At 33.3% G+C, this 24,665-nt stretch overlaps 3 protein-coding genes across 6 annotated transcripts; all 3 read left to right on the top strand.

Annotated features, from left to right (window-relative positions):
- Positions 1–1,301: 1,301 nt before the first annotated feature.
- Positions 1,302–8,928, top strand: LOC102585914 (prostamide/prostaglandin F synthase). The gene is made up of 7 exons (XM_006364341.2): positions 1,302–1,717; positions 4,590–4,636; positions 4,740–4,854; positions 7,545–7,589; positions 7,684–7,743; positions 7,839–7,934; positions 8,486–8,928. The coding sequence occupies exons 1-7, from the start codon at positions 1,436–1,438 to the stop codon at positions 8,603–8,605; spliced, it is 765 nt and encodes a 254-aa protein (XP_006364403.1). The 5' UTR covers positions 1,302–1,435; the 3' UTR covers positions 8,606–8,928.
- Positions 8,929–9,107: 179 nt separating this feature from the next.
- Positions 9,108–14,950, top strand: LOC102592883 (homeobox protein 4-like). The gene is made up of 4 exons (XM_006364364.2): positions 9,108–9,718; positions 10,741–11,509; positions 11,774–12,599; positions 14,767–14,950. The coding sequence occupies exons 1-3, from the start codon at positions 9,491–9,493 to the stop codon at positions 12,571–12,573; spliced, it is 1,797 nt and encodes a 598-aa protein (XP_006364426.1). The 5' UTR covers positions 9,108–9,490; the 3' UTR covers positions 12,574–12,599; positions 14,767–14,950.
- A 2,759-nt stretch (positions 14,951–17,709) lies between these two features.
- On the top strand, positions 17,710–23,380 carry LOC102585235 (squalene epoxidase 3-like). Of its 4 annotated transcripts, none has more exons than XR_368684.2 (9): positions 17,710–18,283; positions 19,325–19,436; positions 20,049–20,223; positions 20,419–20,587; positions 20,756–20,980; positions 21,162–21,437; positions 21,774–22,052; positions 22,214–22,404; positions 23,102–23,380. XR_368684.2 is itself a non-coding variant. In XM_006364340.2 (8 exons), the coding sequence occupies exons 1-8, from the start codon at positions 17,828–17,830 to the stop codon at positions 22,328–22,330; spliced, it is 1,809 nt and encodes a 602-aa protein (XP_006364402.1). In that variant the 5' UTR covers positions 17,710–17,827; the 3' UTR covers positions 22,331–22,705. The 4 variants fall into 4 exon arrangements, 1 of the variants encoding a protein (XP_006364402.1); XR_368685.2 differs by having other exon boundaries at positions 23,099–23,380; XR_368683.2 differs by lacking the exon at positions 23,102–23,380 and adding an exon at positions 22,728–22,987.
- The last annotated feature ends 1,285 nt before the right edge of the window (positions 23,381–24,665 follow it).

The following is a 24,665-nucleotide window of genomic DNA, read 5'->3' as shown; positions in this document are numbered from 1 at the left end:
TATAGTTATTTAATACTAATAAGATACTTATTTTAAGTCCTTGCGCTGTTTCTTCAATCCAACAGGCAACATTACACTCATGCTCATACCGTTACTAGCTTTAATTGGAGCACAGTTACCTTCAACTTGATACTTTATTGCTACATTTTTTCTACATCTGTCTATCCTCAGTTGCTTGACAATTTTAATAACTAAATCCTCAAGAAGCATAAATTTTTTATAATACTACCATCAATTGCATAAGTGAAACGGGGCCAATGATTGCTATCAAAGCAAGGAATTTGGAATATCGATTTGCGGAAGTAAGTGGAAATTTGACAGATTTTGCAGTTATTAAGTTTTTAAAAGAGCGTTGCCCACTTGCGCTTTTTGCAAAGCGCAATACACAGGTAATCAAGTGCCGACGAACTGATTCTACCTAGTGACGCATTAAATCAACAGACAAAGCAATCCTAATTTTTGAAAATTACCTACTTTACCTAATTAAATTACGCCATTCTGTTAATTGCTCTTGTCAGTCAAATATCAGCGCAATTACAAGAATTGTATCCTAGATATAAATAATTCAAAAAATATTTTTTTTATTAAAAAAAGAAGAGAAATCGCAAAGTTATATATATAATAAGAATATTATCCTTGTGCATTGAAATATAACCTTAAACTAAATAATTCTTTTAAAAAAAACCTTAAACTACATCTTTTTATGAATTTGTCTCTTTTTTTTGGGTCCATCACATGAATGCCCCAATTTTGGAGTGGTCTTTAAATTTTTACCACTTTAAATTATTGATCTTCAATTCTTTCCCTTCAGAGCTTTAAGTAAAAAGAATGATTGAAGATGTCTCTGGCATCGAAAAAACTAAACAAAAAAAGTTGTAACTCAAAAGAAAATTTCCACAAGGTATATATTCAGTGGTATAAGTTATGCCTCAAGACAAAAAGATTACACATGTAATACTCCAAGGCACAAGCGTAGTGACACATATTATATTTGAAGGCAAAAAAAAAAAATTAAGCCTAAAACATAAATTTATTGACTTAAGTTATGCCACATACCATAAGTTCTCAAAAATCAACGAATTTAATTTTGCCTAATAAAAATAGTCATAGTTAAAAATACTTTTAACTAACAAATTTTCATACTTTATAGTATTTTCTTATGACTTATTTTGATGACAACCCTTTAAATGCTATATTTGCTACTTCATCGAGATAAATTCCACCTTAAAAATAAAATAAATGAAATATCCTGTTTTGATTTTTGAATGATAAATTTAGTCTAGTCCAAACTTAGTAAAGCCACGAAAATAAAAATGGATGGTTATATTTTGATCTAGTACTCTAGCTAGAAAAATTGGGCTAAGAAGTTGCCAATTTTCTTTGCTACATATTTCTTCCACAAGTTTTCATTTCAACCCAATTGCAACTTGCAACCATGGCATCTCTGCAGCAGAGTAGCCTAACACTTGCTACAAAATTTCCTTCTTTTTGTTCCTTCTCTTCCACTCCCAACACCTTCAAGTTTCTTCACCCTTTCCCTTCCTCTGCTATTTCTCTCACCGCCACTACACCAAAACGAATTTCTAATTTTGTGCCTAAAGCTGCTGCTTCCACCGCTGCCTTTCCTCAAGACATTGGTGATGTACTTGCAGATGTTACAATTTTCACTGCTACTGGTCAGTCCGTCAAGTTTGAGGACCTTTGGGATCAAAATGAGGTATTGCTATTTCACAATTCTAACAACTCAATTTCCTATTTTTGGGGATTTTTTTGAATTGCTTACACCTTGTTTGTTTGGATGGTTGTTACCTGTTGTATGGTACTGTATTATTAGTTTAAATACAATGTTTGTTTTGATTATTACTTAAAATCTATTGTATCTTTTGATTTAAATCCATCCTTATGAAACAACGAAAAGACCCATATTTTATGTAATGATCGATTTGGTGTGATCGCATCATTACCTTAATATTTTATTCTCATTTTGTCTTTATTTAAATTATTTAATAATTATATTTTATCTTTTACCCTATCTTTTTTTTTTTGAACTTGGTAACTTTGTATTATATCACAAAACAGTACATGGGTCGTACTGTAACCTTATATACAAGAGTACTCCTGATTTCACTTCTCTACGTCTAAATTGAGTCTAACACATCAATAATAGATACAGTGTCATTAGAGTATAACTGATTACACCAAAAGACTAAAAGTAAAATGCAGTTTAGTTTAACTTTCTGCACATTGTTCTCTATGCTCTCAAAACATCTTGAATTCCTTTCCTTCCAAACAGCCCATCAGATTGCCCCCGGGATAATTCTCCATCTACCTCTATCCTTGGCATGTACACCTGCTTCCTCCCAGCATAATAATGCCTCAGCCACCTTCCTGGGCATTGTCCAGGAGATGCCTTTGAGGCTTAGGAATAATCTCCACAGATGATGGGTGTACTTGCAATGTAAAAATAGATGGTTAACAGTCTCAGATGTTTCACCACATAGGAAGCACCTAGAACACAGGGTTCTCCCCCTCTTCATAACATTGTCCTGTGTAAGGACTGCTTCCTTAGCCATTGACCAGACAAAAAAGGAGACTTTGTGAGGGATTCTGCTCTTCCATATTTGCTTCCAAGGCCAACTTGAGCACTGTTGATCTGTCTGATCCATCAACTTGTAGGATTTGTTGACTTTGAACACTCCCTTGTCATCTCCTGTCCACCACAATTTATCCTCACCTGGCTGTAGTCCAGTGAAAGTGTTCACAGTGTTTAAAAATTCAGCAACTCTCACTATTTCCCAATCATTAAGGTTTCTTCTGAAAATGAAATTCCATCCTTGTGGTGACCAAAGATCTGCTATAGTACTTTGTTGAAACATGATTAGGTTGTAGATGTCTGGAAAGAGATCTTCCATGTTGCCTTTCTCATGCCAAATGTCCTTCCAAAATCTGGTCTTATTCCCATCCATTACTTTTGCCTTTGAGTTACTTTTAACTTCATTCCACAAGCTTCTGATGGACCTCCAGAGGCTAACACCATAAGGAGTGGTTACATCTTTAGTTATCCAGTTGTCCTCTTCTTCATATTTAGCTCCAATTACTTTCCTCCATAGCATCTGGTTGTTGTTTGCATACTTCCACAACCACTTCATACTAAGAGCCTTGCTTTGCAATTTCAAATTCTTTATTCCTAGACCTCCATTTTCCTTGCTTGTCATGACTTCTTCCCATTTAACCAAATGAAAACTTTTCTTTTCTTTGTTGCCTTGCCACAAAAAATTCCTCCTGATACGATCCAACCTCTTAATGACCCCTGGTGGGATAGGAAACAGGGACATCATATAGGTTGGCAAAGCATCAAGTACTGAGTTAATAAGGGTCAGTCTACCCCCCTTTGATAAGTACTGAGACTTCCACTTGGCCAATTTCTTCTCACACTTCTCAATCACACTATTCCATGTCTATGGACTTGGATTTGGCCCCCAAAGGCATTCCCAAGTATATAGTAGGCAGAACTCCTATTTCACCACCCAGAATTGATGCTAAACAACTCATGTTGTTTACTTCATTTATAGGATACATCATACTCTTCCTCCAGTTGATATGCAAACCAGAAATACCTTCAAATAAGATTAGAATCACTCTTAGATACTTCAGTTGTTCTTCCTCAGCATCGCAGAAAATCAAGGTATCATCTGCATATTGCAAGTGTGTGACTTCTAGTCTCTCAGTACCTTCTCTGGCCACATCAAAACCCCTTATCCATCCTCTCAAGTTAGCAGCTTTTATCATGTTGTTTAAACCCTCCATAGTGATCAGGAATAAAAAAGGTGACAAGGGATCCCCTTGTCTGAGACCCCTTTTACCCTATCTTTTTCATAGTAGCTCTACCACGTACCCTACTTTTCTATGTGTGACATTATGTAATGACGGAGAACAATACAATCTATTCAAACGCTACATTCATTAAAACAATACAGTACAATACAATATAACACAATATGATACATTATCAAACAATACTTAACAATCACCCAGATAAACTGTAAAGAGAAATCCTTTCTTACTATAACAATACAACTAGTGGCTAATGAAGTGGTTGAGAGCCTTGATGTCGCAGGTTCAAATCTCAATTGAAACAAAAATACTAGGTGGTTCTTCTCATTTGTACTAGCCTAGGTGGTCAGAGTGGTCAGAGTTACCTGATACCTAGTGCTGGTGGGAGGTGACATGTATCTCGTGGAATTAGTTGAGGTGTGCTAAAGGTAGTGCGGACACCATGGTCATTAAAAAATAAATAATAATAAAAAGATAACAGTATAACTAGTACATTAAATTTAAGGTATGCCCAGGTTGACTGAAACAATACAGAAGAAAAAAAAGGAAAATTACTAAATAGGGGTAGGGAAGATTAGAAACTTAAGGCAAACAATTTGGTGGTGCATATATGGTTTAAATGGAAAAATGGGGCTTGTAGCCTATGTTATCCTGTAGTTACCCTTACCTACCTCCGTTTCATGAATTTCAAATGGCTGACCGACGTTTTCTGGTAACATAATTACATTTTGTTATTGGGTCGTTTTCTTCACCAGGGAGTAGCTGTTGTTGCACTTCTGAGGCATTTTGGCTGTCCTTGCTGGTAAATTATGACCTCACTTTTCTATCAAGACCTTTTGTTTTGGTGTTTTATCTACAATTTTTGTTTTTGATATTCTCGTTCGATATGCATTGCTGTTTGTTAGCTGGGAACTTGCTAAAGCACTCAAAGAGACAAAGGAGAGATTTGATTCTGCTGGTGTAAAGCTAATTGCAGTTGGTATTGGTGCTCCTAACAAAGCACGTATTCTTGCTGAAAGGGTATCTTCATTTCACCTTGGCTGTTACTTCGAATGATTTAGTTCTTTGACATATTATTTCTAATGTTTCAAATAAGCTAGTTAAGGTCTTACATGTCATATCAAACTTCTGGCTCACTTGGCTCCATGAACTTAAGGTTCCTTCAGAAACATATTTAAATTCAAAGTTGAAGTTTTGTTTGAATTGTTTCATTCAGAGTTGAAATCCATGAGTGGAAGTTGAATATTTGTGAAAGCTTACTCGAAATACGCCTTCAACTTGAAAAAATATATTCAAGTTCAAGTTACAATAGCGTTCTCAGTTTCATGAATAAAAGTTAACATGCAAGCTTAAATCTCTTTATTTGCAAGTCAAGTCCACAAACAAACACCACATAATTGATTCAAGAAATGTCAAAATGTGGTTTCTGCAAGAAAATAGTGTGTGACTTGCCTTAACTCTTGACTGACCTTAGTTTGGAAGCATAGAACTATATGTCGTCGGTTGAAATTTAATACTGTTTGTCTGAATCTGCCTCTATTCTGATTTGGAAGAAGTTTGCTTGATTTTGCTACTTAAATATAGAGTTAGTATGTCCTAAACAGAGAACCAATATGGATTTATGCATGGTAGATCTACAACAAAGGCTATATTCCTGCTAAGAAGATTGATCAAAATTTATCGTGAAAAGAAGAAAGATCTAAACATGGTGTCATCGAGAGAAAACATATGATAAAGTACCATGAAAGGTCCTTTGGTCATTTGGTGGGTGATGGAAATGAAATTAGTCCATATTAAATATCTTAATGCCATAAAGGACATGTATAAAGAAGTTGTTACTAGTGTGAAATAGTAGTAGGAGATACAAAAAAAATTCCTATAACATTGGGTCTATAACAGAGATTGATATTGAGTCCCTACCTGTTTACCTAGTTATGAATGAGCTAACCAACAAAATACAAGATGGTTCTGTGGGGTGTACTATTTGCTGACAAAAGTGTTAATTGCTGAAACCAGCAGGGATGTCAACCAGAAGCTTGATCAATGAAGAAGCAGTTAGAGAGTACGGGTTTTAGGATGAATAGAAGTAAGACTGAATACATGCACGACAAGTTTAGTCCGCATGAGAAGAGCGAAGTTGAGATGAGGCTAAATGAGACTGTGGTGCCAAATGCTTAAGTATCTAGGCTTGTTGTTTCACGAGAATGGAATGGCAGATGAACGTTACTCATAGAATATTAGATGGTTGAAAAGGAAAACTATTGAGCCAAGGGTCTTTCGAAAACAGCCCAGTAGGGGTAAGGTTTGCGTACACTCTACCTTCCTAACCCCACCTGCGAATTACATTGGATATGTTGGTGTTGTTGTTGAAAAGGAAAACTACTACTAAGGTTTTATGTAATCGGAGGATGTCTACCAAAGTGAAAGGTAAGTTCTAAAGGACAAGTATACCGATAATGTTATATGGTAGTGAATGTTGGATCACTAAATTCCAACATATTCACAAGATGAGTGTTCCAGAGATGTGAACGCTAAGATGGATATGTGGTCATACAAGATCAGATAAGATTAAAAATGACCATATCTCCAAAAGGTGCAAGTAACACGAGTTGAGGATAAAACGAGAGAAGGTCGCTTGAGATGGTTTGGTCATGTCTTTAATCGACCTACCTACGCATGCATCGTTCTGTAGATGTGAAACTATGGTGATGGAAGATGTTAAAAGGGAACGAGGTAGACCTAAAATCATGGGGAAATAAGTTGTCTCGAAAGAGCTATAATTTCTTGGAACCAATGCAAACTTAGCTAAGAATATGACGACAATGGAAGAAAAAGATCTATATAAGTGATATCTACTAGTTGAGATTTGAGAATAAATTTTTAGTCATATTAGTGTGGATTTTGAACCTATTGTTTTTCCAGGAGTATTTTAACCTTATTGCAGATTTTACCAATAAAAATATCAAGAACTTTTTATGTTAAGGTGCGTACAAGCTGGCCCCAATACCACGGATAACAAAGAGCACTGTTGTTGTTGTTGTTGCTGTTGCTGCAAATGTGGACTAATATTGGAGGTTTGATATCTACATATTATGAGTTAAAAACATGTGCTACTGAAAAACGTCAATTAAAATTGGAGTTTTGGTAATAACTAATTTATACAATATTAAGAAGAATAAGGGTTCAGTTTTAAAAAAGAAGAAGAATAAGGGTTGGGAATTAATCCAGGGACTTGAATCCTTCTTTCGTTCTGTGTCTGGCATTTTGCTTTATCCTTGTTTTGCATGCTATGTTTGTTTAAGAAAATAAACGGATGTCCCACGACATACATAGTGATTTTTCATTTGTGATATGTCCTTGATGTTGAATAAAGTAAGGTCTCCAAATATTGGTGTTTATCTCGGAATCTGGACTAGAAGGGAAAGTTGATTTCCCTACGAAATGAATTACATAAGGAGGACTAGCAAGTATATCTCAGAAATTGTGCTTAAGTAACACAATGACTAGACTTCATGATTTATGGGCACTGTTTGTTTTCATTATGTTTTGTCAAATAACCAATAATGGTGATTCATTGAGGTGACCCAAAGTTATTTAGTACTGTGGCATACTTCTTAATTTAAACTGTGAACTTATCATGCTTTCAACAACTTGATTGTATATTTTAAGGATCCTGAGCTGATTCTTTTTTGCTTCATATTTATGGCCAGTTACCATTTCCATTGGATTGCTTGTATGCTGATCCGGACCGTAAGGTTAGTATCTGTCTATCTCCACAACTATGTGAATGCTTCATTTTGCCTTTGACGATTTTTTCTTGAAGATTTTGACACTTCCCTTGTATCTCAGGCATACGATGTTCTAGGCCTGTATTATGGCATTGGCCGCACATTTTTCAACCCAGCTAGTGTAATGATCTCAAGGAGTTTCCCTTCATAAAAATGATCATTCTGCTCCATGAGAATGACTTGATCTTTAACTAATTTTTTCCCTTTACTTGTCAGGCTAAAGTGCTCTCTAGATTCAATGAACTGCGGGAAGCTACGAAGAACTACACCATTGAAGCAACCCCTGATGACAGAAGTGGTGTCTTGCAGCAGGTTTAAGCTCTTCCTTCTACTGCTGCATTATTGTTCATGAACTAGGAGTGTCATGTTTAGGCCATAAAAGTATAACCCTGTCCAGTTCATCCTTGGGTTAATCCAGACGTGAGCGGGTTAGTCTGGATATATATTAGTTGGCAGGTCGTTTCGGGCATAGCCCAAGTCAACTCATGTAAAAGATTGGACCAATTTAGGCTTGCATATGAAGCACAAATTGACCCATAAAAAAAGCTAAGTAACCCTTTTTGAGTTTGATATATGATAAACAAAAGAATAAAGCTTTATTAGTTTAATTTACTAATTAAACAAATTATAAATGAGCAAATGAAACATATAAATTTGACTTGGACGGCTTGGGGTTATGACTATTGTTTAGTCTAAATTAATGGGCTCGTCTTGACCCAAGAAACTATTGAGCAGATTGTGATCCAACCCGTATATTGTTTTGACCCAAATGTAGTCCTACACACTCGTTTAGCACGTGTATAATCATAATTTCTCTCGAGCCCTTGGCGTGTGTGAGATATTCATTTGTATGTTGATATCAGGGAGGGATGTTTCTGTTTAAAGGGAAGCAGTTGTTGTACGCATGGAAGGATGAAGGGACCGGTGACCATGCTCCTATGGAAGATATCTTTGATATTTGCTGCAAAGTTCCTGTTGCATAACTGTGTGTTTCATCTCTATTCCAATTTCCAAGGGAAGTAGATGCATATATTGGTTTAGTTTTCCAATTGTATATATGTTGTATGTAAATCTGGAAGTCGTAACTAAGGGCTCATTTGGTACGAGCAATAAGGGATAACTTTTAATTTTAGGATGGGTTAGGATAAAATCGTGAAATAACTTGTTCCCCAACCAAACAAAATGTTATATAGTGCATAAACCTTTAATATATGAGGAGAATGAGAGGTAAATAGTCCATGTCAAAATTTGAAAGTATATTACAGAATCTAGTACTGAAAAATCACAAAGGTTATGTTTTGGTAAATTTTGTATCATCCTACTTTATTTGGTTCAGGTATTTCATAGGAAAACTAACCTTTGTAATGTTGAATCTCATTCTACATCCTTTAGTTAAATATTTATAAATAGACATTTTACTGAAATAACTTTATAATTTGTTTGATCAAGCTTTTAAAATTTGTTTATTTGGAAAAAAGTATTTTAGTCATAATTATTTCTCGAAAAAGTACTTATGTAGTGTTTGTATTTAACTAATAATTTTTTTTTAAAAGAACATTTTTTATGATGCCGTGCCTTCTTTCAAAAAAACACACACACACACAAACACAAAATTTTCCTTTTCTTATCAGTGGAGCCCGCCTTTTTACCTAGGTTTATTGGGATATTGCCCCAAAATAAGCGGGTTTCCTCGTACTATTAGAAAACCCACAAATATAGTAAGATTATAAAATTAATTAAGGGCACTTTCAATCGAACTGTGACTCTTTCATAATTCCTTCTTTTTCTCTCCCTCATACATGATTTGTCCGTACATACAAGTTAAACTCTTTGAATTTTAGTTTTGAAATTATTTTTCATACTCATCAATGGAGAGTAATTGTGTGCAAGGGAAAATATTTGTTGGGGGAATATCGGCGGAGACAAGTGAAGAAATACTTACGCAACACTTTAGTCGTTATGGAGAAGTGGTGAAGTCACAGGTAATCAAATTTAGGGAGACTAATTGTGGAAAAGGTTTTGGTTTTGTTACGTTTGCCGATTCTTCTGTTATCAATCAACTTCTTCATCAGCAGCACATAATCCTTGGAAGAACGGTACTAAGTGCACGACTTTCTCTTCTTTTTTTGTCTCAAATTTAACTGATAATATAATTTTAAATTACTACTTGTATTTTTTATATTACAACTTTTGTTTATCATGCATAATCACCGTGACGTGATGTCAGTACATAAAATTTCAATTTCATGTTCGTTTTTTTTTAAAAAAAAAAAAGTTTTACAATAAAATCTGCATTACCACGTGAAATTTTTATGTGTTTCTTTTAAGGACAAATTATAGTAATAGACACCTTTTGTTTCATTTATTTCCATTATCCCCTATTACTTTTAAAAATCTCCAAAATCCCTTATTTCTTTAATGTATCCGAGCTAGTTTTTAATGTATCCGAGACAGTATTTAATGTATCCGAGCTTCAATTATTATATCCAGTTTTTTTAATTTTTAAGGGATTAATGTAATTAGAAACTTATTAGGAGTAAATTGTAATTTCATATTAAAACTATTGGATTTATGTAATTTACCGTAGAAAATATTCTTATGCATACAAAATCCCCTTTGTTGTAAGAAAAAAAGAAAAATTAAAAAGTTTTAATTTCCAAAGTTTTTATAATTTTTTTTTTTATAGAATTGTAAGAAAACCTTACTTTGAGTTAATTAGATAAAAAAAAGGCCTGACGCCTGACGGCCAGAAAGCAATTAAAAACCTTTTGATCGAGTGCGTGTGTGAAAAGGTTTTACAGGGAGGATGGGGTTTGTCTTTTCAGTTCACAAAATTAAGAATTTAATAAGTAAAACTTTTAATCAATTTTGTATTTTTCAAAAAAGAAAAGATATAAGAAGTTAATTTTTAATCAATTTTGTATATTTCTTTTCTTATACTATTTTGGTCTATTTTTTCTTGAGCTAAATAACCGCTAGTAAGATTTCCTCTCTAGATCTCACTTTGTGGACTTACACAAGGCATGAAAAGTTTGTATGTAACTATATAAGTTGAGCGACCATCAAGGCAATCAATTATTATTCATATGTGCTTTGTGTTTGATGATTATTATTGTAGGTTGATGTTAAATTGGCAATACCTAAAGGTGCAAGTCCTTGTTCAGAATGCCAACAATCTCAAAGACAAAATAGTGAAACTAGCAATAGCAACAGAAGAAAGATTTTTGTTGGTGGATTGCCTCTTAGTTTATCGGAAGAAGAATTTAAAACGTATTTTGAAAAATTTGGAACAATTTCACAAGTAAACCTTATCTCCGATAAAGAAACCAAAACGCCTCGAGGATTTGGGTTTGTCACTTATGATTCAGAAGAATCTGTAACACATGTATTGCAAGAGAAACTTCACTGGTTGAAAAATAAATATGTTGAGGTCAAAAAAGCAGAGCCAAGGGAACGGAGAGTTATGAATAGTTATTATCATAATTTTTACCCTACAAATTCTGGCAATGGAATGTGGCAAATTTATGATTGTAATAATGGGATTTTTGCCCCTCATTATTGCCACAATCATACTATGGTACCCACTAATTGGACTAGTTCGTTTAATCATTTGGGTACAAATTTATTTGTTCCCCCACAGCCTGTGGTACCATATTTTACCCCTACATATCCAGTCAACTGCTACGGTTCAACGCATAGATATCCAATCAACTGCTACGGTTCAACGCATAGATATCCAGTCAACTGCTACGGTTCAACACATAATCAAGTGGATGATAATAGGGGCTCTTACTCAACTTTTGCTCAGAATAATGTGATAAATGAAGGGAATGACCAAGAATGCAATAATACTGAGGTTCAACTTGTTAGAAATGGTTCACTTCCAGGTAATTCAGTTTTCATCTACTCTATTGGATTTACTTGTGAGTTTATGTAATATTTCATAAAGTTTATAAGGTAATTATAAATTATTCTTTATAATAAGTATCTATCCCAGTTTATATAATAATGTTTGACTGGATATACAATTTAAGAATGAAAGAAAGACGTTTGAATTTTATATATAGTCTAGAAACAAGCAATATATAATTGTGTGATGTATTTTAAAGCCTTTAAAATTACACTACATGATAAGTTTGTTTGTGATGTAGTTAATGAGAGTGCAAAGCCACTAGAGAAAGAAACAGGCAATGGTGAAAAAGATGACTTGGAGAAAATTCCCCAGGACAATACAAAAGAAAACAATGGTGAAAAAGATGACTTGGTGAAAATTCCCCAGGACAATACAAAAGAAAACAATGGTGAAAAAGATGACTTGGTGAAAATTCCCCAGGACAATACAAAAGAAAACAATGGTGAAAAAGATGACTTGGTGAAAATTCCCCAGGACAATACAAAAGAAAACAATGGTGAAAAAGATGACTTGGTGAAAATTCCCCAGGACAATACAAAAGAAAACAATGGTGAAAAAGATGACTTGGTGAAAATTCCCCAGGACAATACAAAAGAAAACAATGGTGAAAAAGATGACTTGGTGAAAATTCCCCAGGACAATACAAAAGAAAACAATGGTGAAAAAGATGACTTGGTGAAAATTCCCCAGGACAATACAAAAGAAAACAATGGTGAAAAAGATGACTTGGTGAAAATTCCCCAGGACAATACAAAAGAAAACAATGGTGAAAAAGATGACTTGGTGAAAATTCCCCAGGACAATACAAAAGAAAACAATGGTGAAAAAGATGACTTGGTGAAAATTCCCCAGGACAATACAAAAGAAAACAATGGTGAAAAAGATGACTTGGTGAAAATTCCCCAGGACAATACAAAAGAAAACAATGGTGAAAAAGATGACTTGGTGAAAATTCCCCAGGACAATACAAAAGAAAACAATGGTGGAAAAGATCACTTTGTGAAAATTCTCCAGGTCAATACTGAAGATGACACCTAAAGTACAGGGAATTAATGGAGTTTCAAGTAAGTGTTTCAATTTTGTTTAGTTTACTACTATGAGTTGGTATTTATAATATTCTCTCGATTTACTTTCACTCGTCATATTTGAATTTGTCACCTTCATTAAGAAAAATAATTGACATGATTATTTTATCACACTATTCCTATTCTTGGATGTTTAGTACTCCTATAAAATAATGCTAAGAGTAAAACATATAAAGAAATTACTTTTTCTTTGATATGTGAAAAATGATAGGTAAAAATAAAATAATATTTTTGAAACAGTGGTAAACAAAAATGAAGGGAGATGATTGTTTTACCCTTGATTAGAGGTCTCGAATTTGAGCCTAGATACGAAGAAATTCTTGTTAGGAGCGTTATTTTCAAATAGGCTCTGCAATACACGATTCAGATTTTAGTCGAAGCATGCCATACCAACTCTAAAAATGGAATGAATTTTTAAAAAAAATTAACAAATGATAAATAGGTGTGTGTATCAGTCATTTTCTATTTCAATCATCTTTAAAACTTCTTTATAGTCTACATTTATAGCTATTAACTAGGGCCTAGGGGAAAGTTCTTTTGAAAGTGATTTTCAAACCTTATTACAATCCTGTAAATTTTTAGCTAATATAAGGCAAAAGGCATAAATTTCCCCCTAAATTTGTACCCAAAAGTCATTTACACACTTTAATTAATGGAGAGACCTATTACACACCTTAAGTGCATAAAAATATATTTATTTCCCTCTTCCGTCACCCAACTCAAGGCGCGTTTTGCTCCACATAGTTGAGCGCATCAACACGCTAATAAAATCATTTTTATTTAATTTTTTAATTAAAAAACCCGAATCCAACGGTTATATTCCCATTATCTTCTTATAACCCACCCACCCGACCCTAATGAACAAGAACCCTAAATTTTCACCCAAAAATCTTAATCAAAAACCCTAAATTCAAACATAGTTCAAAATTCCTTCTTTTGAATCAAAGGTAACTCTTTTTCATTATTATTCATTCATCTCTTTTCCATTTTGATTCATTCCTCTCTTTTTCATTTCCACAAAATTTCTGCTTCTTCAATTCTTTCTCTGAAAAACTTTGGTGTCTTACTCTCTCCACACCCTCATGTTCTGGTGTCCTTCTCCCGCAAAAAATACTTACAGAAAATAATATCTGACATGGGAGAATCTACTAAGTCACCATCATCTGCTTCAAAAACACTACAGAATCGAAGAAATCTTTAGCTAAAATTAGAATTTACAGACGAAATTTATGATTAGGTTTTGATGTTCTTAGAGAAAGGAAACGGGTGGGTGAAATAAATGGACAAGGGTAAAATAAAACGGATTTGGGTGAAAAGAATCGGATTTGGGTGAAAAGAAACGGGTTTGGATCAAATGAAACGGATTGGGGTCTTTTATTACGTGACTTCACTAGGAGGCGAGTGGCTCTCACTCTAGGCATAATGTCCTGGGTTGGGTGACGGAAGGGGGAAATAAATATACTTTTATGTAGTTAAGGTGTGTAATCGGTCATCCCATTAGTTTAAGTGTGTAAATGACTTTTGGGTACAAGTTTAGGGGGCAATTTATGTCTTTTGCCCTAATATAACTAAAAAAGCATGCGATGTTTTTCTTTTTCTTTTCCATAGTTGAAAGAGTGCTTTCTTTGGTCTATATTAAGTGAATTGTTGATATTATAGTTTAAAATAAGTTAATTATTCAAAGTTCCAGGAAAATATTGAGAATTCTTTTTTGTATTTATTATTCATTTAATAAAGGTATTAAATGTTTATATTTTCTAGTAGAATAGTTTGGAAATAACTTGAATAATCTTTAATTTATGTCTATAATTTTTTTTTTAAAGGATGTATCAAAATTCAATAATTCACTTAATATGAATTAGACGGAGTATATATTGATTAATAGGCTGCAATTAGTCCTGAATATGCATAGAGTAGATAATTATTCGTACATATTTATTAGAAAATAAAAATCAATCATTCTCATTTCTTGTGACTTATGCTACAAAAAAAACTCATTTAATTTTTAGCATTTCTTATATTTAATTATAAGTTATTTAATTTGTCATACTCTGTTATTTTCCTTTCTCGGTCTTTTTTTTTATTCTTTTTGTTTTCAACTTATCATTCTAAGGTAAAATAACACATTGTTTAACATTTTTTGCAGGGTGTATTTAATCTAATCTTTTACTTTTATGATGATGTACGTAATTTGTCGAACTTGACCAACTTTGGTCGAGAAAAAGTCTAAAATAGTATTTTTTTCGATTAAGATTCAAAGTCATTTCTAACTTTTACATGGAGTACTAATCGTTTCTCATATTTGTAATATCAGTGCACTTTCAGTCCTCCCCCAATTTTTTGCAGGGCGTATTCGATCTAATATTTTACTTTTATGATGATGTACGTAACTTGCTAAACTTGACCAACTTTGGTCGAGAAAAAGTCTAAAATAGTCTTTTATCTTTCGATTAAGATTCAAAGTCATTTTGTATTTTTACATGGAGCACTAATCATTCCTCACATTTGTAATATAGGTGCACTTTTAGTCCTCCTCTAATTTTTTTGCCTATTTTTTAACGTTGATTTTGGCCACAATTTTTAAGTATGAAATGTTCAATCGTTTTTTAAATATATTTAGTAGACAATAACTCCATGAAGATAAGGTGAGAAGAACATCTTGTTCTGTTCGGTATGAATATTATTTTAGTTAAACTAAGAATATCTTGACATATGACGTTGTAAGAAAATAAAAATTTGTACTATTGCACGTGAAATTTTAGCTGTAATAATATTTTTACTAAACAAAATAAGGTATTCTTCTTCTCACCTTCTCTAACATAGAGTTATTATTTCTACTAAATATATAAAAAGATGATTAAACATCTCATATATAAATTGTGGATAAAATCAATGTTAAAAAATAGATAAAAATTTAAGGAAGGACCAAAAGTACATTAATAATGCAAACATGAGGGACTATTAGTTCTTTATATAAAAATTTTAGTATGACTTTAAATTTTAACTCAAAAATAAAAGACTATTTCAAATTTTTTTCTCACTTTGGTCATACATGTACTACATTTGATAGAATTAGAAAAACTTTTCTGCGGATAATTTTATCAATTAACTAAATTAACATTTTTGTTTGTTTCAATTTTATCTTGTGATATAACTAGACAGTAACCTTTTTTTAGTGTTAAAAGCAATTGCTTTATTTTTCTTTCTCTGTTATATTTAAATAATTTTCTTGTCACTAAACTTCAGATACTCACTTTCCGATTAATCTTCAAAAAAATAAATATTATAAAGAAACTAATTTATCATCATTTATTTTAAAATTTAGGCGTGTTCAAAGTTATGTTTTCATGATTTGTCAATATGATACGAACTTTTTGTGATATCGATATAAGAACTTTATCATATTTTATTTTTAAAAAAATTATAACAAAGGAATCTATAACATTTTTTTTTGTGATGAATCATCAAAAATGTGTAGATGTGAATATCTGATGTTTCAGAAAAGAAATACAATGGAATGCTAAAAGAGAACAAATTTTCAAATAGTTGATTCATTTAGGAAAGATGGGATTATTTTATTTCAACACGCCCAAATTCGTTAGTTCAGTTCATTTGTCATCACTAATTGCAATGCATTTAAAAAGTAAATTTATAAGTATTATTGACATTGGAAAGTCAGGTAATTAGAATTAGTGTAATTATTAATTATCAATTTAGTAATTATACTTTACACAACCTAGTAATTATAATGATATGTTTGTTTGTCACGTGTATAGTGTAATTATAAGTGTATTATTTGATTGTACAAGTGTAATCATAAGATTATATTTAATTTTAAAAATTAAAATTATTTATCTAAAATTAAACAGTTATATTAGATAAATAAGGGCCTTTATAAATGATATTAATTAATAAACATATGTCTTAATTAATATTGTAAAAATAATTAATTTATATTTTTCAAATTAGTATATTTTAATTAAATTAATTATAAAAACTAAAAGTACAAAATTTCTATGAACATCATGAAATGTATGTTTGATAAAAAGATTAATATTATAAATATAATGTCATAAAACTATAAAAATATTTGGCAAAAGATAATCTATCAAGTCTAACTAAAAAAATAGATTGCAATATAAAATATCGATTTAATACTCCTAAAACAAATGAAATTGAAAATATAATAAGTTCTAAATTCAAAACAAAAAAATTAACATAATACTCTTATGTCAAATTTCAACACAACATACATATATATGATTTAAAAGAAAAGGAAAATGTATATCCATAACCTTATTCAACAATGAATTCTATTTTAATTTGAAAATTGGAATAATAACAAAACTATACTAATGAAAAAGATAAAAATAAATAAAATAGATAATACGAAAAATTGCATTGAATCACATGAAGTAAAGGTTGATGAGAACGAAATATATATATATATATATATATATATATATATATCTTTGGAAAACATTAGAATAATAAAAATAAAAAATAAATTAAAATGAAAAAATAAAAATAAAAATAAATAGAAGAAATTAAAAAGTAATGCTTATAATTACGCAATGTAATTATCAATAATTCACACCCTTGTGAATTGGAGATTAGAGAGTGTAATTATCCCTGTCAATTACATCTAATTAACTGCTGAGTGCTTGAGTCTATACATTTAGAGAAAACAACAAAGTGGCAGACTCTTTAGCAAACTTCGGCTGCGATTCTCGGTTTAACTATAGGTTTTCCTCTACAGCCGATCTTCCTGACCAAAATCAAACATGTCAAATAGTGTAATTGCACTCAATTATACCGAATCCAATTAGCAAGAGGACTTTTCAAACATGCCTTAAGTGTGTGTTTATATGTACTAAGGACTTTACAATAATCGGTAGCCTAAATCAAAGTTATAATAAGAGCCATTAAATAGATACCTACATAGACAAAAATAATTTAAATCTTGTGATCTAGAAATGATATACTAATCATTCGTATTTAAATTCAGAAATCTTAATATTAATGAACCAAATAAGATCTAATTAAATAACGATCTCAAAAATAAATATTCTTGCACTTGGCCCCTAGGAACTCTTGAGGTCCTGCCAATTGCCAGACTTCAATATTATCTCTTGTGTTGTTTTGTTATCCTCGCAATTTTCACCCAAAATCAAACGGTCCAATTGGATCCCCAATTTCGGATTTCGATGCTTCTTATAAATACAAACAATAACTACCTAAATTTCTCCCTCGTCTTCTCCAAACACAAATTTCCTCTATCTGCAACCCCTCCTCCACCATCCAAATCACCATTTTCTCAGGCCTCTGATTCAAATACAAAGAAAAATTTGAAGTTACCTTTGGTTTCTTTGACCAAATCTTTGCGAAATACACAATTTGATCTTATTCAGAGCGAGAAAATGGTGAATTTCATGATGGATAAATATATTGTTCCCAGTTTTGTTGTTTCTCTATTGGGGTTTCTTCTTCTTTATATTTTGCGACCAAGAACCCCCAATTATAAGAAAAAGGATCCTAAATCAACCCAAAAATGTGACTCCCACAACGTAATTTCTAGCAAATCGGAGAAAGGGACCGATGCGGATGTTATAATTGTTGGAGCTGGGGTTGCTGGTGCTGCTCTTGCTCATACCCTTGCCAAGGTCTATTTCCAATTGCTTTCTACTTTACGGTTTTCATATTTCTAAAAGTTCCTTTGAAAGAAATGAAAATTTTCTTATTGGCAAGGTCATAATATTGGAATGAAAAGAGGGATGATGAAAAAATTGTTTTTGGATATGGAAAATTCCTCTTATTAGTATTATGTTTTCGTCACTATTTTCTTTTTCTTTATACCTGAAATTGCTGCACTCGAGCCGATTGTCTTTCGGAAACAATTTCTCTATATGAGGTAATGGTAAGGTCTACGTACACCTTAGCCTCGTTAGACCGCACTTGTGGGATTTCACTGGGTATGTTGTTGTTATTGTTGTATATGCAAAATTCATGAAAAAATCTAACTTTTAGCTCCCCTCCAGGAGGTATTTTGAATATGAATTACTTGCATGTATAGATACTAGTTCCTTTACTGGGCACTTTTGCTTATCAAGAGTTAATTGGACCAACTTTTAGAGATAAATTGGAGTAGATAAATTCATTTTTCCTCTAATGAAAATTGAGATGACCGGAAACCATAGGGAAAGTATTATAAGTTGCAATTCTTCTCGTATTAAAATGGTAAAAGAAGACGATTTAATGATGTGGTCTCAATTTCACTTAGTTTGAAACTTGGGAAGGGACATAGGCCAAACATTTCGGGAAGAGGGAGTAGAGTATTTTGTTTAATCCAACATGCCGGTGCTGTCAATATTCTTATCTTGATGGTTAGTTGTGATCTTTAATGGCTTGCCTTGTAGTAAGAAACTAGGAGCTATGTTGCTCGGACTCTTCAAAAATGCCAACGGGTGCGTGTCGGATTGGCCAAAAGTAGTGTATTTTTGGAGAATCCGAGATGGGTGCGGCATCAAAAGTGGAGAGTCCGCGCAACTAAGACTAGGAGTCTAGCTGTCATGGAAAATTTGGCATTTGATTCCTAAAACTTGTGTCCACGAACAGGAAACAAGAAAATGTTTGTCTAGTGGCTTTTACCAATTGTCCTGATCCTCCTTTAGCATCTAAACATTTATTTTTTGCCACTGCTGCAGGAAGGACGAAATGTTCACGTCATTGAAAGGGATTTGACAGAGCCAGACCGGATTGTTGGCGAATTGCTACAGCCTGGGGGTTATCTTAAATTGATTGAGTTGGGCATTGAAGGTTTGTCTAAAAAAGAAAAAAAAAACCAAAATCAAACAAACATAAGAGCTTATAATTGATCATTTTGTGATAGAGCTGGTAGGCACAAGATATACTCCCTCCGTTCACTTTTATTTGTCTACTATACTAAAAATACATTTTCACTTTTACTTGTTACTTTTAGCATATCAATAAAAGTACATATTTTTTTTCATGTTTTACCCTCAACATGTATTACTTATTCTCAAAACATTTTCCAAGACCTAAGACTATACATCAATTAATATGGGTATTGTGGTAAAACATACTCATATTAATCATTGTTTCTAAAAGAGCGTGCAAAGTCCAAAGTGGACAATCAAAAGTGAACGGTGGGAGTATTTTACTATAGTATATAAAATAAGTTGTAGTTTTAACCTAAGTTGCGCGGACTCTTCACTTTCGATGCCGCACCCGTGTTGGATTCTCCAAAACTACACTACTTTTGGAGAATGCGACACGCACCCATTGACATTTTTGAAGAGTCCGAGCAACATAGGTTTTAACTTGATTAGGATATAGAATTCACTTTTCGATGTACTATTCTAGGTTTGCGTAATTTTTGTGCTCTTGACCTTTGCCATTGTGATGCAGATTGTGTTGAGGATATTGATGCCCAGCGGGTGGTTGGATATGCTCTTTTCAAGGATGGAAAGAGCACAAACGTTTCCTATCCCTTGAAAAATTTCCATTCGGATGTGGCTGGGAGAAGCTTCCACAATGGGCGTTTCATACAAAAGATGAGAGAAAAAGCAGCTACTCTTCCCAAGTAAGCTTTCCCATGTAGTATATTTATTAGAACTGTTCTTGACACATCATATTAATCTTTCCTTATTAATAAAAAGAACTGTTCTAGACACATTTCATGCTTTTAGTAATTGATGCAGTCTTGTAATTGTAATTATCCTTTTGCTTATCATAGTTGCAAATAATCAACTGACTGCTTTTATTAAATTATGTACAGTGTACGATTGGAACAAGGCACCGTAACATCCCTGATTGAAGAAAATGGATCCATTAAGGGTGTTCAGTACAAAACGAAGGCTGGTCAAGAACTTAAAGCACATGCTCCTCTTACAGTAGTTTGTGATGGGTGCTTCTCAAACTTGCGACGCTCGCTTTGCGACCCTAAGGTGAAGTTAATACCACTAAACATGTCAGTTGATTTGTGTCTGTAGTGTCATATGCACACATCAGGTCAAGTAAAACCTTCATATGGCTGGTGATATATGTTACCTGCGCTGAGTTTGGCAAATTTAAATCTTGAAAATCATTGTAAGTGTGAGTATTGACATTTGCAGGTTGATGTTCCCTCTTGCTTTGTTGGTCTGGTATTGGAATTGGAGAATGATCAACTTCCATACCCAAACCATGGGCATGTTATTCTGGCAGATCCTTCTCCCATCTTATTTTATCCTATCAGTAGCACGGAAATTCGCTGCTTGGTCGATGTACCTGGTCAAAAGCTTCCTTCTCTTGCTAATGGTGATATGGCAAATTATTTGAAAACTATGGTGGCTCCCCAGGTACGTACAGTTTCCCTGCATGGTACTATTTTTTTTTAACTTTAGAATATAGTCATATACACAGCCAGTATATTAAGTCTGTCCTTGTTTTTTCTACCTCACATACAATTGCCTGTTTCTGAAGATAGCTATTTGGTTCCTCCCAACGTGCTACCGTGATTGTATCTTTACATTTTTTCAGGTACCACCTGAGCTACGTGATGCGTTTCTATCTGCAATTGATAAGGGGCATATTAAAACTATGCCAAACAGGAGCATGCCAGCTGCTCCCTATCCTACACCTGGAGCTCTGTTGCTAGGCGATTCTTTCAACATGCGCCATCCTTTAACTGGCGGGGGAATGACTGTTGCGCTTTCAGACATTGCAGTGTTAAGGAATCTTCTTATGCCATTGCAAGACCTGAATGATGCAGATGAGTTATGTAAATATCTGGAGTCCTTTTATACTTTGCGCAAGGTAAAGCTAAAACTGTTGTCTGGTTTACTCTATCATCAGTTGACTGATTTGTAATATGTGTTGTGGCTTATTTAGAAAAATATTTTATTTCAGCTTCTTGATCAAGTATAGGGATAACCTTCTTTCTAGCAATTTAACGTGGCATATGATGTCTTTTATCTCTACAGAAAAATCATATGTTATTTGAAGTGGGGTTAATGTCTAAAACTGCATCACTATTTTAGAGCTATTCCCTCTAAAAGAATACAAACTAATAGAACTGGAATTCTGGAAGGAAGGGACTTTTTCTGACTTTATTAGCCTGTTACTTATTCTTGTATTGGTCGCTGTTTTCAGCCAGTGGCTTCCACCATAAATACTTTGGCTGGAGCTCTGTATAAGGTGTTTTGTGCTTCTCCTGATCAAGCGAGGAGGGAGATGCGAGATGCATGTTTTGACTATTTGAGCCTTGGAGGCACTTGTTCAACTGGACCTGTAGCTCTACTCTCTGGTCTTAATCCTAATCCAATGAGCTTGGTACTCCATTTCTTTGCTGTGGCCGTTTATGGAGTTGGTCGTTTACTTGTACCTTTTCCTTCTCCAAAGAAGTTGTGGATCGGAGCTAGATTAATCTCGGTATGTACCTTAATGCAGTATTCAAACTGTCTTTGTTGACTCTTTGAGCAAGCATGTGTCTTAAATATTGAGCTACTTTCCAGTTGAAATTCCTGAATACTCGTTCACCTTGTTAAAAAGTCTTGACCATTTTGGCATGCATGCTCTTTTTTTTTGTTCAGGCTGCATCAGGCATCATATTTCCTATCATAAAGGCAGAAGGGATCCGGCAAATGTTCTTCCCAACAACAATACCAGCATATCACAGAGCTCCTCCCGTGAAGACGGAGTCAGATTAAGCAGAAAATTTGTTGAAGTTTTGTTCCATGAATAGCATCAACATTTTTGCAGTTCCTTTCTCGAAGCACGAAATGTAAGTTCCACTCTCCCCCTCACCACAAACCCTACAAAAAAAAAAGAATGACAACTAAACCTTATTGTAGGCATATTATACCAAAAGGAACTTCAAGTACGTATTCGTTGAAATCTAGTCAGACTCCCTACTCTGTAAAAATGTATATTGTGGCTTTCTCACTTTATATCTTAGATAGTACAATTTGTACGTCGTTTGTAGCTCTGAGATAGACATCAATGGTAATGTTTCTGTATTGTACATCACATTTATGTATTTATCAGTTTGTTATAAAGGTCTGTCTTTTGGTTTTCAACTTCAATATGCTTTTAAAATACTTGCAGTCTCCTTATGAAGCTGGAAGACTCTAGATTCATTCTCTGTTTAAAGATGTGGTTTTTGGAGCACTTCCTTTCAGAGACCGATGCAGCCTACTTTTATCGCGTTCAATGGAGTCAATATTTTTAATACGAAGCATACATAAAGATTTGTGCATCACTTTGATGTCTGAGCTCATAATTTTGGAAGTACAATTTGTTTGTGTTAAGAATCTGAAAGCATAATTCCGAAAAAGTATTATTAAACTGCTCGCCTTATTGAAGTATCAAAGGTGTACAAATAGGCTTAAACCAAAAAGGAAATTTAAATACATGTTAAGAGTCTCCTTATTTCTGAACCATCAAACATCTTACAACTCATTACTTGTGATTTTTAGCAGGTTTTCATAACATCAATAATTCACCTCCCACAAAAAGGAAAGGAAAACATGGAAAGACACGCTCTTCATCATTTTGAGCAATTCACATTGTCAACATGACTTGCATCTTTTTTATGTCTATATATATGCAACTTTTCAGTCTTCATAAACATCTAACTTCTTCCCATCTCGCCTAACTTGGTGCAAAGAGTTACCTAATATCTGTTGCTGGTGAGATGTGGTAGATATTTCGTGGAATTAATCAAGGTGTGTGCAAGCTGATTCAGACACCACAATTATCAATAATTAGATAAATAAATAAACATCTTACCTGTATGAGTTTGAAACTTTAATACCTAAGGCTGAAATCTAACATCAACACCTTGGAATAATATACTCTAGTGTGATTCAATTTGTGTTATCTATTATTTCCATTTGCAATTATTCCTCAATAAATAAGGCATATTTGCGAAATTTAAGAGGTTTGTTAAATCAATTTAATCTAAACCGTTAAATCTTTAATATTACAGGAACTCATCCAAATATACCCTTGAGAAAATGAAGAGTCGTATCCCTTAGGTGGCCTAGTGGTTTGGGCTTGGGACTTCCATGTTGGAGGTCTCAAGTTTTGGAACCCCTTCCGGGGGCCCTCGAAAGCAAGGGGTTTTTCCTTGGTCGAGCTCGTCGCACCGCACTTGCCTAGTGCAGGTTACCTCTTCTATGTGGTTTGCGAGCTATTGCATAGGAGCAAGGGATTAACCCTATGCGTACCCAAAGATAGCGAGGGTAGGTTTTTCGTGTCATTAAAAAAAAAAAAGAGTCATATGATAACCTGATTAGATAAAAGTTCTTATACTTTATTAACATGAGGAATTTAAAGGATAAACTACATAACTACACATACATCACTACCATATATACTATATTTACCTCTAGTTTAAAATAATTACATATATTACCACTTTTAATATTTATATCATATATATTAAAAAATTGATACACAAATCCCTTAAATAAGGAATTGAATAATTATCTACTCCTTAATTAATGGTCCATATCCATTAACAAGCAAATCATCATCTTCTTTTTCACATATGCCGTTTCCTCCGTAAACCCATCCTTCCTTCTTCCTTAATTCATCTTTTTCCTCTTTCTTCCTTCATCCTCTCAATATATGTTTGCATGTTCAAATCAACATTATACATATAGGTTTGTTTCGATTATTTTATTATTTTCATGTATTTTGATTTTGTATTTGAGTTCATAATGTTCTGAAGTTCAATTTTATAGAATTTTACAAATTAAGTTTTATATTTTTTGATTTTGTTGTTTCTTGAACACTCTAATGGTTGAACATTCCCAAAATCGGATGATTCTCGTCAAAGGTACTACACTTTAACAATACTATATATACTAAATCAAACAACTTTTATTTGCTCATTTTCACTCATCAATTTCTCATTGTAGGAACTGACTCTTCATCCGCCAACATTCAAGTCGAGAATAGATCTAAGTATAGGAATGTCTCAATCAAGATGAAGAATTACGCCAAGCTTTAATTAAGAGAAAAAAATACACCATTAGA

This window comes from Solanum tuberosum, unplaced genomic scaffold, assembly GCF_000226075.1.
Source record: "Solanum tuberosum cultivar DM 1-3 516 R44 unplaced genomic scaffold, SolTub_3.0 scf00490, whole genome shotgun sequence".
NCBI classification, from domain to species: Eukaryota; Viridiplantae; Streptophyta; class Magnoliopsida; order Solanales; family Solanaceae; genus Solanum; species Solanum tuberosum.
The sequence above is the reverse complement of the archived record's forward strand: the minus strand, read 5'-3'. Positions and strand labels throughout refer to the sequence as shown.

Excerpts from the sequence above, each read along its gene's own strand:
- LOC102585914 (XM_006364341.2), top strand. The coding sequence starts at position 1,436 with ATGGCATCTCTGCAGCAGAGTAGCCTAACACTTGCTACAAAATTTCCT. Across the intron at positions 4,637-4,739 it reads CATTTTGGCTGTCCTTGCTG|CTGGGAACTTGCTAAAGCAC; the intron begins GTAAATTATGAC and ends GCTGTTTGTTAG. Across the intron at positions 7,744-7,838 it reads CATTTTTCAACCCAGCTAGT|GCTAAAGTGCTCTCTAGATT; the intron begins GTAATGATCTCA and ends TTTACTTGTCAG.
- LOC102592883 (XM_006364364.2), top strand. The coding sequence starts at position 9,491 with ATGGAGAGTAATTGTGTGCAAGGGAAAATATTTGTTGGGGGAATATCG. Across the intron at positions 9,719-10,740 it reads ACATAATCCTTGGAAGAACG|GTTGATGTTAAATTGGCAAT; the intron begins GTACTAAGTGCA and ends TTATTATTGTAG. Across the intron at positions 11,510-11,773 it reads TAGAAATGGTTCACTTCCAG|TTAATGAGAGTGCAAAGCCA; the intron begins GTAATTCAGTTT and ends TTTGTGATGTAG.
- LOC102585235 (XM_006364340.2), top strand. The coding sequence starts at position 17,828 with ATGCTTCTTATAAATACAAACAATAACTACCTAAATTTCTCCCTCGTC. Across the intron at positions 20,588-20,755 it reads GCTCGCTTTGCGACCCTAAG|GTTGATGTTCCCTCTTGCTT; the intron begins GTGAAGTTAATA and ends TGACATTTGCAG. Across the intron at positions 22,053-22,213 it reads TCGGAGCTAGATTAATCTCG|GCTGCATCAGGCATCATATT; the intron begins GTATGTACCTTA and ends TTTTTTGTTCAG.